Source organism: Trachemys scripta, chromosome 21 (assembly GCF_013100865.1).
Source record: "Trachemys scripta elegans isolate TJP31775 chromosome 21, CAS_Tse_1.0, whole genome shotgun sequence".
Classification (NCBI taxonomy): Eukaryota; Metazoa; Chordata; order Testudines; family Emydidae; genus Trachemys; species Trachemys scripta.
Window position 1 is genome coordinate 5,543,461 of NC_048318.1, and position 12,886 is coordinate 5,556,346.

Genomic DNA, 12,886 nt, shown 5'->3' on the forward strand with positions numbered 1-12,886 from the left:
AGACGAACACTTAAGCATGTCAATGAAGTCTCACGTGGGATGTACTGGTGTTCCATGCACTGTGGCAGCCAAATTTCTAATCTATTTGCTTCAATCGTATTACTCAGAAAGGGACATGGCTGCCAAAAGAAATTAATTTCACATGAAAAACAAGCAAAACCACTAATAAGCTTTATACCTTTGAGCAGAAATATTATACTTGATTGAGTGTTTGAACTCTTCCCTCTAACAAAATGGTTTTAAAGCAGAGTGAGTCTGAGTGTTGACCTTTCAGATTGCATTAAGTAACCAGAGATGTAGCCATTCTTTTTTTCATGTTACAAAGGGGAAAAAAAACACGTCAGCTGAGGTTAACTGCTGCTGAACCCTAGAAAGAATGGCATTTCTGGAGGGATCAAGGTTTACTTCTTTCCCACAAAGTTTTTCTGTACAAGAAGAAACAAAGAAGATTCTTCCTCTCTCTGTTTTTTCCACACATCCAAAAAACTCAAAACCAAAACCCCTCTTGGCTCTCACTAGTACTCACTATCCTCACTGCAAAATGTATTTACATTGTATGTCAATAATATGGCCTCTTATGTCAATCAACTTTACCCTCATTCTTGGAGTCTCTGCCCCGATATCAATACCCTGGGGCTCTTTGCTGAAAGTTGGGATGACAAAGAAAACAGCTCCTTTATGATTACTGACATTGCTGGCAATATTGAAAGAAGGAAAGCCTTCCCCTATTGCATGGCCCTATCAGAGACAACCATGTACTACTCTGTTACTCTCCTTTGCGGCCTCACAAGTGGCCAGTATCCTTCTGCCAAGTCTGTAACCCCCACTGCTTCACTGGGGGCATTCAGCAAAGCAGCTCCTCATAACAGACAGAACGAGTCTGTCAAATGACACCCTTCCTTCCATCCAGAGATGTCTCTGCTATGGTTCCCAAATCCCTGCTGATCCACACAGGAGGATACTGGAAATAGGAACCACATTCCCATTCCCCACCATGCAGTGCAAAGCGCCATCTTTAGACCAATTTGCTGGGGAAGGGTGGGGCAGGGAGATGGGGACTTTTTAAATACCCAATATGTTTAAAAGTTTATTATTTGAATCATGGAAACCCAAGAATAAAAAAGCATCTTATGGTGGGGGATGTACAAGGGAGGCTCAACACATATCAGGCTTCCACCTTTAAGAACTTAAATCTCTGACAAGGGGGTATAATTTTACTGATATTGGACTAATTATTATTTGTGTTGCACCAGCGTCTAGAGGCCCCAACCAAAATCAGGGCCCCGCTGTACTAGGCACCAAAAGAATGCTGCCACCAGGTCCTCTCACAGAGTCATTCTGGGGCTGGGGAGTGCCCGGTACTAATAAAATTATCTACCCACTTTTAAGAAAATCAGCTTAATTATTTTTCTCCTGAAGATTGTTTTAAAATATATAATGCGCTGTCCGAGCTATATTTAGTTTTCTTCCATCTCCCAACTCTTTAGCCCATCTTTCTTCCAGTTGACACCCTCATTTTGTCTGCATGGGGGTTACAAAGGTGTTTTCTTCATCTTTGATCATGGTTTTAATGCCATTTAGTGACCCTAGCATCTTTGGCAGAAGAGGGTTAGAATTATCATTGTCTTGGTTTCCCAGTTGCATTTGTTTTATGTTTAAAGATCTTAAAGGAACATAAGAACGGCCGTACTGGGTCAGACCAAAGGTCCATCCAGCCCAGTGTCCTGTCTGCTGACAGTGGCTAATGTCAGGTACCCCAGAGGGAGTGAACCTAACAGGTAGTGATCAAGTGATCTCTCTCCTGCCATCCATCTCCATCCTCTGACAAACAGAGGCTAGAGACACCATTCCTTTCCCATCCTGGCTAATAGCCATTAATGGACTTAACCTCCATGAATCTATCTAGTTTTCTGTTATAGTCCTAGCCTTCACAACCTCCTCAGGCAACAGGCTGACCGTGCGCTGTGTGAAGAACTTCCTTTTATTTGTTTTAAACCTGCTGCCCATTAATTTCATTTGGTGGCCCCTAGTTCTTATATTATGGGAACAAGTAAATAACTTTTCCTTATTCACTTTCTCCACACCCCTCATGATTTTATATTCCTCTATCATATTCCCTCCCTTCGTCTCCACATTGCAATACAGTCTGGCTTTGGCTTCCTTGAACATCCCTCAAAGCATCGCAGCTACTGACTGGCATGTATGCAAAAAGGAAGAGAGAAAGAGAAAAAAAGAGGAATAAATGAAAACGTACAAGGGGGGAAGTAGCTCCAAGACGCTGGACGGGCTCCGTGGGCAGGGGATACTGGGAAGGTACAATTGAAAAAAGAAAGAAAGAAATGGTTAAAACATGCACCCATTCAAAACGGGTCAATTTCAATTCAAGCGTGGCTAGACTGCATGTAGTGCCATTTCCTCGCAAACCCACATATGGATGTACATTAATATGGACCTAATCAATCCTGCAAGGTGCTGGAAACCTTCCAAGAGGTGCTGAGTTCCCTAAACCCCACTAAAGTCAACAGGAGTTCAAGGACCTCAGCACCTAACATGGGGCCTGATTTGAGCCTATTTTTTAACTTTTATCCCATCCCTGCTGAGCAACACACTTGAACACATGATTTAGTCTCATTATTCCAATGGGATGTAAGCATGTGTTTAAGGTCACACATGTGCTCAGTTGAATCAGAGCCAAGTATGGGAGCTGTATCATCTCTATAAAGATGGACAATTCCAACCAGGAAAGAAATCATCTTCGGAGTTTGCAATATTACATTTATAAAAATAATATACCCTGACTGGGTCTCCTTTTACATTTTATTTTGCTTCATTTCCAATGGCGCTAAAGCAAAAAGCTGCTTTAACTTACTTCTCAGTCTGTGCATTATGGCCCGCAAAGACGTGAAGGAAAATGCAGGGCTTTGACAACAAGGCTCTATTAACTCACTGCAGAATAGCGAGAGGAGCCTATTTGATGTGTCAGCCCCAAGGGCTGGTTTGTTTTTATAATTAATTTAAAAAACCAAATGCCAGTAAGAATCCAGGAGTAATTTCGCACCAGATTAGATCACTTTAAATCTGGGTCTTAAACAAGTTGACTATGTCCTTTAAAGTCTTATTATGAGCACACAGCCTGAGGGGCTGATTGACAGGTGGTGCCCATAACAACTGAGACATGCACATGGAAGATGCTTTGGGAAAAAAAAGATCAATTTATTTAACAAGAAGATGCACATGTAGAAGAGGGTCCCCCCAGTCCTGCAAGGTGTTGACCACCTGCAGCACCTATTAAATTCAAGGGGAGCTGAGACTACACAACATCTTGTAGAACTGGTCTCTAAGTTGGTCGATATTACGAGAACATTTTCAGGCTACTACACAGAGAACTACATGTATCAGCCCCAGGCACATTAGTGCATTTGGGTCCTTGCCAGCAGCACACTGGAAGTTTAGTCTCAAGCTGGCTCACTGAAATTCCAATTCAATTTCGATTTAACAGGAAAGTTATACATTAAAAACTCAATAATTCATTATTTTTAAATCATGGTTGAGGATTAACAAAAATGGTTCTACATTTAATTATACACGTTTTAACAATCCATTTGTATTGTCTAGCGTAACTGCCAGCTAGAATCTATTTCCAATGAGTATTAACCAATGTTAACTGGTCTGCTTGAATACAGGACCTGCATTACTGAACCTGTGCTGTTTGCTCCCTTCACCTGCATATTCCAGGACATCTTAAACAAAACACTTTGTCCTTTTCTCCAGAGTTTACAACGATCTTATTTTAATGCAGGTTCAACTTCTTCAGCGTTTGTTTTGTTAGCAACCATCTCTTAAACAAGTGGTGCAACTCAGTTTTACATCTTTGCATTTAAAATGACGGATTCATTTCCAATACCGCAGACCTGGATTTTAAACACCTCTGAAGTTCAGTGGGTTATTTGAATCTGGAGTTTTGATTCATCTTCATTATGATGTTAAAAATATTTATTTGTCGTTAACAACTTGTAACACATGCATTACAATATTAGCTAATCCACATTAAGGCGTAACACCATATAAATATATATTATATATAATTATAATACATTTTTTATATATGGTGTTACGCCTTAATGAGGATTTGCTAGTATATATGTGCATATAGATAGCAGATAAGTAAATGTACCCATTAAATCTAAACAAAATGAATTCCTTGGTCATAAACAAGGCTGCTATTTGGGTTAGTGGTGGCACAGCCCCAGGTGGAGTTTTAACAAGTTCAGAGCTTTGAAAGAGTAATGAGTGAGAGGGAGATGTTCCGCACCAACCCACCCCTTCTCCATTACGCTCAGAACTTCATGCCGTCAACTGCTTATGTTTATGCTTTGCTTTCATATTGGCACTAATCTCTCCCCATTTAAGAGGTGACAATGTTCAAACACCTTCCAACAAACTGTCAAGCTAAAGTACTTCTGAGACAAGATTTGGTAAGCGAGGCTTGATGCAGGATGAGACACACAGTAACAAGTTAGATGTTAACAAGCAAGACATACAGCGAGTTTATGCATGAGGATAAGCATGATACCCTTTTTAAAATGACATTTAACTACCATAGCTGATATCCAAAGGTTAATGACCAAAGACGACACATAAGAGATGATGCCTAAAATCATTCTAATGAAAAACTGACAAACTGAGATGATATGAACAAATGCACATCCTGTTCCCAGACAACACCTACCAGAGACGAACAGTACTGGATGAGAGGAGGAAATAACACTTGAAAGGCACTTCCAAACATTCCACTTAGAGGAAAAACACTGATTGTTTTCTCTCAGCTAAGCAGCAGGCTGAAAGTTCAAAAGGCTCACATCTCACCAGGAAGAATAATAATATCTAAAATTTGTGTCTCATCTGTCAACTCCAAGTGTCCCAAAACTCTTTAAAAACCATACAGACATGAACTACTTCCATCTACAGTATCATTCAAGTTCAGTCACTTCTGGGGTGGGACATACTAGTTGTCAAACAGTGCACACCAATACTACATAATCATTTGGGGCAGGAAGTGAAGATTAGAATTCCACTGCCAAATGAAATGGAATTGAAGAAGGTGGATTGGTGTTTCAAACAAATGGGAATTTGGCCAGTGCTAACACTCTTTCTATGTTCTATGAAGTTTTTAATAAACAGAGACACGTCATCGGTTGTGGGCCTCAACTGAAAGAGGAAAGTGCCTTGCACGGAGCTAGGCAAAATATTTTGGCAAACAGTTTAGTTGCTGAAAAATGAAGTTTCAGTCGACCCAAAATTATTCGTAAATTTGTGTCGAGTTTAATCCTACTTGAAATATTTTCTGACTTTTGGCTCGCTGAAATTTTCAAAAAATTCCATTATTAGTTTGCCCATAAAGGAATGTTTTTGATTTTTCAGAATTGCCAATGAACCAAAAAATCCATTATTTTCCCAGCTCTACTTCTGTGGTATTGGGCTCACTAGAAATAATCTGGGGCACTGGTCAATGCAAATTCAAAAGGGAAAAATCTACTCAAAGAATAGCTCTCACTGATTCCTGAAGCACCTAGCTTTTCTATGTACTGCCCCATGGAGATACTGATTGAGTCTTCTCCAGATAAGCTTGTGAGGTCTCACTGGATCATGACTCGAGACGCTACGTTTGCAGAATAAATACTGAAATACACTTGAAATTAAAGCTTGGTATTTATAAGCCTGATGTCGGTGATAAAAATCATGGTTATAAAGAGCCAATTCATTCCAAGCAATATAGGAATCCACTTTAACTATCATAAATTGGGCTGTTTATTTTGAATTAATAAGATATAGGTCTACACATACAGCTACACACAACTACGAATTCTGTATTAAAGCAGAATTAAAAAGGATTTAAAGTGTTACACTGGGTTTTCATTTCACAAATGATGCCATCGGTACGTTCAGAAATGCTAGTTTTAATTACAAGCTTTACTGTCAAATATATCTTAAAGCAAACTCATGGCAAGAAGCATTTTTTCTTTTCTTAGGCCTTTGAATATCAGCATAACTGGATAAAATGGATACAATTTTCACTTAAATCCAGGTTTCCTGTTATTCTTTAGACAGTTACTCAGCTCACATCTCTGGTGTTAGCAAACACCTCTATAATTAAAGAAACATTATTCCTAAATGCAACCTGTACCTAGTCCCACCTCTCCTCTTTAGCCTCCTACATCTCATTTTCATTTGAATCTCACTCATTAATTGTACTTCATTTAAGCCCAACCTAGTATTTTATGGGTCTATTAAAGTGTTACTCCCATCACTTCTGCAAATCAAGGTCTCAGACATTATGAATAATAATAAATAGCAGGGCAGGAAATTCTTTGCTTTACATCTGCTTTTCATTAGATTACTTAATTCAGCAAAATCTATGAGCAATTAAACAACACAATCAGTTCTATGTTTGTAAATTCCTTCATGGCAAACAACTCAATGCTGCAGATACAAAACATCCTGAATGTTTCACACACAACATTCTGATTAAGGAAACAAAGGTCACATTTTGCTAAATATGCCTTACTGAGTCCAAATCTAAAACCTTAGGTTGATTCTGGTTGGAATACCCAGTTGCGGTAAAGTAAGGACAATGGCTCCAACCAATTCCAGTTGGAAAAACATCTCGCTGTTCCCTGGTAACACTAAAATACAGATAATTAAAAAGATATCTGATGTGAATTTTAATGTGTTCAGAGACTGCTCTGGAAGCCTGAGTCACGCATTATATTCACAGAACACACACAACACAGGTAGGGGAAATACAGATTTCTCCACACTGTCCCACCAACACAACTTTAACCATGTTGTGGAGGGACCGCTTCTAAAACTGAATGAATAGTTCAGTCTCCAGGCCTTGTCTTTTCAGCTGAGATTTCCAGGAGGTGCTGAGCAGATGCTAATTTGGGGACCACTTTAGCAAAGCACCTAAGCACATTCTTAAATCAATCCCTTTTCAACAAGGCAGTTAAGCATGTGCAGAAGTGCTGACTGAACTGGGACTCTGATGTATTGCTTTGTGATGCTGGATATAAGGCTATAGAGTAAATTTTCAAAAGCATTTAAGTGATTTAGGAGCCTAAATCCAATTTTCAAAAGGGACTTGGCTACTTAGGAGCCTAAGGCCCAGATTTTTTAAGGTATTTAGGAGTTGCTGCACTCAGTATTACAACACCTACCTGATTTAGAAGCCTAAATCTCATTTTCAAAAGGGACTTAGACACATAGGAGCCAAAATACCAACGATTATCAATGGGATTTTGGCTCCTAGGTGCCTTCTGAAAATGAGGCTTAGCTTCCTAAGTCAGTTAGGTGTCGCAACGCTGAGCACAGCAATGCCTCAATATCTTTAAAAATCTGGGCCTACGTCTCACTGAAAGTCAATGGCACTTAGGCTCTTTTGAAAATGTTACCCATAGGCACTAGTTTGGCCTGTCCTATCTAAGCAGCTTTTCTATATTAGGACATTTCTTAGAAGAACCTAAAAAACTGACCACGGTTAAAAACATGTTTGAATTCTCCAGATATGTAGGCCGCTGTGCCGCCTACTATACATGTAAATACCTCTCTCCATTCCCAAACCAGGTTGCTTACAATGGGACAGATGGTAAATCAAGATTCTATTTTTAATGTGCAGGTTCTGTTGAATGTAGGATTAAGATACGGCTTTGGTTTTTTTCTTGATAGCCTTAAGTAAATGCTGAATCCTTGGGGCCTACTGTATTTATGGGGCAACTATTAAGGAAGGTTAACACTGAGACCTAATAATCCTTTCATGTACTAACTGCAACAGAGCTCGCGCTTTTTATACTGAATCTAAAACAAATGTTTTCTTTGATTGTGAAAAAAAAACACACCTCTCTAGTGTGCTGTTAAAGCCAAATAGGATATATTAATCTATGCTGCTTCATTCTCTCTCATTAAGGCTTAGTAAGAAACTACTCAACAGCGATTCATGACATTTAATTTAATTGCCTGAGCCATATTTAATGATAAACACTAGTGACTGTGATTGTTTTCCTCGGCCCAGCTTATATTAGGGTCTAAAGTTACCTTTGTCTACATGTTCGGACTGATAAAAACACGGTTGGAGAAGTGAATGACTGCAGTACTTACAGATCAAGTTCAAGCTTTGAGAAAGCATACTGGATTTACTAAGTGCACACCTGCTGCAATGACTTGACTTGCTAATGAGCTGTGCAACAGAGAAGCTAACACAAGTGCATTCCCACGTTCCTGGAGAGGATGAAGGCAGGGCAGGGGGATTGGGGCAACAGTGGAAAATATTCTTTTCGAATGTTCAGCCATTCAAAGCATGCAGATTGATGCACTGCATAGATACCTTAGCGTTCATGACTCTATTGGTGAGCCACAAGCCCTGAGCACTAAAACAGAAGTTGCCAAAAGGAATTTCACTCAATCCCTGGAACCACAATTTTTTAAAAAAGTGTCGTCAGATTGGCACTCTTGGCAGATAAAACGCGTCATTAAGGTGGGTGTTCTCCCAGGCATTCCCCAGAAAAGGGGGAAACTCTTCATTCCCTATCACTCAATTATCCTAGAGGGATTTCTTGCTGCTGTGCTGCATCATTTTAACGCAGTCAGATCAGTGATTTCAAGAGGTTTCCCCCTTGACACAGAGACAGCAGTTAGGGTGACCTTTTAAAACAGGATTTTTAAAGAAAACAGAGCAAAGAACAATCTCACTATCATTAGGATGTGCAAAAATACATGGGGTCTGATTGTGCATGTACAAGCACCAGTCAGTGGAGTTAGCCCTGAACTAGACCAGTGGAACTGAGAGCAGAATCAGGTCTAACATCTTTTTCTCCATTTAATTTTTCCTTGATCAATGCATTCCCGCAATAATGGTTCTGCACTTTATACAACACCTGGTTATCCAGAAAAGACGTGGGATGAGAAAGGTGGGTTTGGGCTTTGGATTTGCAGATCCAGAATCAGGAGTGATTAGGATCTGAGTCCTATTGTATCTAAGGGCTTGTCTATATAGGGGCTATCAGGAAAATGAATCCAAATTAACTAACAGTGTGAATTTAAAGTGGATTAGTTAAACCGCATTAAATTGCTGTGTAGATGATTTTATTCAGAATGTGAAAGTGGCCTCAATTCTGTTCAATTGAATTTAAGTGAATTAAGTTAAACCAAATTAAGGACACTTTAATTCTAAATAAGAGTACCCATACATGGATTTAATGAGGTTTAACTAATCCACTTAAAAAGTCAAGTTTTGCTGAGTGTCCCTGTGTAGACAAGATCTTACTCCACCCCCAGGTCCCATTGTATCTATCACCCCCATTGTATCAAAGTGGACATAATAGTTTTTGGCTCATCCCCTACATTCCATACCAAAAAAAAAAAAAATTTACTACACTCTGACAAAGGCATCAAAAGCAGGATTGATGAAGGGAGTGTACTCAGAGGTTGTGGAAGGGACCCCAAAACCTTGGAAGTCTAAATATTTCAAAACACACATGAAATGCACATTGATATTAGCTAACGAAACAAAGAGAATGCAAGACGCCCAACACAGTGTAACATATGGGTGATGCAATGAAACACAGATCATGAGAAGTGTAAAAGAAGCGATAAAATGTGGAGCATGGAGGAGAGGACTTCCATAAAATGTTTTGACTAACTGCACACACACATACCTGGTTTTGGCACAGAGTTGGTCATAGATTGAGGAACTTTGTCGTTAATTAACTCAACACACTCGCTCGGAAAGAATCCCACCTGTATGACAAGAAAAACAGAAACAGGGTATGAATGCAAAATATTTAAGATAGTATAGTTAAAGCTGTGTATACTGCCAATTACTGTGTGTGAGAAGCCATGTGTTAGTTACCTTTTCTCTTTTAAGCCTGTTTGTATACTACTTCACAATTGTATGAAACATACACATGGATTAGTATAACTATGATTTTTCAAAAATGATGTAACCAGAAAGTCTATGAGCCAAGTAATTAGTGTTGTGTAATACACTAAACTTTGTTATAAATATGAAAGCTTTTTCCACAGAACATAAATATTTCAGCTTGCAACAAACTATGCATTTGGGCATACAGATGAGATGGCTTGCAGGCTCAAGTGAAATTTGAGGGGTGCAAAGCCGTTTTCTAGTCTACACCGGGGTTAATTTCAAACACTGTGCGTACTATGAAAGATATATCACTCAGCTGAATTCAAAATGTTAGCAATACTGATGTCTTTTCCACTGCCAATATATTACACTCACATATATCTTCTATTTTTATTGCTTTTCTTAAAATGAATTTAAATGCAGACTAATATATTTGTGCATTTTTCTCTCGCAGTTGCTTTCACAATGCCCTGTTACAGAAACAATGCAGCTCCCAGCTCAGGGAGCACATTAGGGAATGAACAATGCAGCACTGTTTACTTTCAGAGTCTCTACAGCAAACACCAAGATAGTTATATCACTGCTTCTAGACATCTCAGAACACACTCCACACAGCTGTTTCTTTCCAGAGAAAACACGGCACATGCTCAGGACATCTCCATCTTGCCAGGTTAACAACAAACGTTACTAACTGCCATTTAAAGGAGAGAATTTTTAGCTGCACTTGTATCGACAAGTTCCTGAATTCATTTTGCTGGTACCAGTTCTAAAGACTTATATTCTGTAACTGAGTAACCTTTTCTTCCCAGCTTCTCAAGAGATCATTCTTCCAGGGTCACAATCAACCCCTTATGCCTTGCTCTGACCCACTTTAAATCTGCTTCCTTGCCTTCCATACAAAGTTTTCATGATTTTGTATAAATAAGTGAGTTCAGTCCAAGAGTTAATCTCAACAGATGCAGCAGGGCACTGTTAGAGCATGATCCAGGATTAAAGGATTTGGCAATGTACTAAAATTAATAGCGGGGATGATATATACTTAGATAAATGCAAGGTCATCTAAAGGTAAAGATTGCTGCACATCTTAAATCAAGCAGGGAGAGGTTGGGTTATCCTGACACGATCATAAATAATGTTTCTATTACCCCTGTAATTGCACTTCAGCCTTAGTTTTTATGCCAGACCCATGGTATCTCATGATGCCAACACGGGAAGACACATGAGGCTCTTAAGCATCTTTATGGGGAAACTGTTCACACCTTAGTGAATCTAAGCAAACAGGAGGCATTACTGCTCTAACAGCAGCTATCAAACAAAATGAAAACTTTTCTTTTTCATGGGCTAAGGATAGGTTCAATCTCATCCGATGAATGCGCCTCCCTTTAAAATTTACACAATGATGGGCCAGCAAGCTGCAATTTTAAAACAGCATTGCTAGTTTGGGTTTCGTTATAATGATTTACTGGCTTATTGACAAGTTAATGTCTTTGGTTTCACATATGCTGTTTGCCAGATAATTACATTAGTGACTGAGGTGGAGTGGAGAGAAAAGCCCCTCACTAATATAACATTAGGAAGTCCAGGAAGAGTTTAATGTACTTACTCTGTTCCCATTGCCATCTCTAGTTAGTATTGCATTTGCTTCTTGACAGACAGAAGAGTGTACATTTCTATCTCTCTCCCTCTCTGGGCTTCCCAACACTTCTTTTAAAAAACTGTATTTACGCCACAGATAAACTATATAAAATACCTTTCCAGGTAATAGAATTCAAGAGGATGATGTTACTTTGCACAGTGTCAAACAGGGACTTCAAGTCTGACAACCTAATAAACCCCACCCTCTATTTTCTATTCGCATCAAAAGCATCATCACCCATTATCTAATGCAGAGAGTCATCATCCCCCACTAGCATATGCCAAACATCACATCACAACAGTAGACTCTTAACCAGGATGCAGAGAAGCACCACTTATTGCACAGATTCCTACCATGGTTTAAAGGCAATCTTCAATTTTATTTTCTATCACATTTCAAGGCCATAACGCAAGCTGAATTTAGGAGCCTTCACACCATGCATGAAATTTGCTTGAAAAAACAATGCTGGGATAAGCCCTTAGACTAATGACCTGCTGCAGATTTTGCTGTATTTCAACACCTACATGAAAAAAATAAACACTTATCTTGCTTCTCAGAGTCTCAGTTTACTCCTCTGTAAGACCCTGATTCAGGAAATCAAGGCAGGTACGTAAGTGCATGCTTATAGTTAAGCGTGTGCCTAAGCGATTTCCTCAAATGGGTGTAATGATTCTTTGCAGCCAAGGTCTGACATTTAATTAATGCTTGCAAAGCATTCAGTGAAAGGGTCTACAGAAGGATAAAGAAATTATTATTAAGACATTCCAGAGTGTTGCCATATTTCCTTGTATCACAGGAGACTTTGGGAGACATAAGACCTTGTGTCTTCAGCCACTCTACCATACAGATATAGGGCAGTATTACATTGCCTGGATGTATCTTATTGCTATTATAAAAATGAACCATTACAAAAAAAATTGTGAGTAACAAAAACTCACAAAGAGTTTGTTGGCTACAATATTTATCACCACCACCAATGCCCAAGACGAATCAGCCTTTTGGAAATGTTGCTTTATAATGTATAATCATCCTACTTTACCTTGTCACAGTGCCATGTCTGGAACATAATCTACCCCTTAAGGGAAGTACTGCCTGCCGGTCAGTCCAGCTTGCCTCCTGGTCTGGCTTTTTAAGTGTTGTAAGGTCTGATTATAGATACAAGGACCTGGTAAATACTGGGAGAGAGGAAACAGTCCCGGGAGCAAGCAGGGTTTGAAAGGAAACCCTGGTATTGCTTCTTTAAAGGCCTGGGGCAAGGTTCCCCTCTCTCCCAACTGGCCATGAGTTGGGACAAGGGGACGAGTGTAAATGCTGCCTCCTCCTTCACGCAG

General features: G+C 39.4%; 1 protein-coding gene across 1 annotated transcript in view; it reads right to left on the reverse strand.

Moving 5' to 3' along the window:
• ARHGAP32 (Rho GTPase activating protein 32) overlaps positions 1–12,886 on the reverse strand; it is a 267,273-nt gene that overhangs the window by 74,375 nt on the left and 180,012 nt on the right. Inside the window, exon 10 of the mRNA XM_034754531.1 lies at positions 9,711–9,792. Coding sequence (XP_034610422.1) covers positions 9,711–9,792 — 82 coding nt within the window. The remainder of the gene's footprint in view (positions 1–9,710; positions 9,793–12,886) is intronic.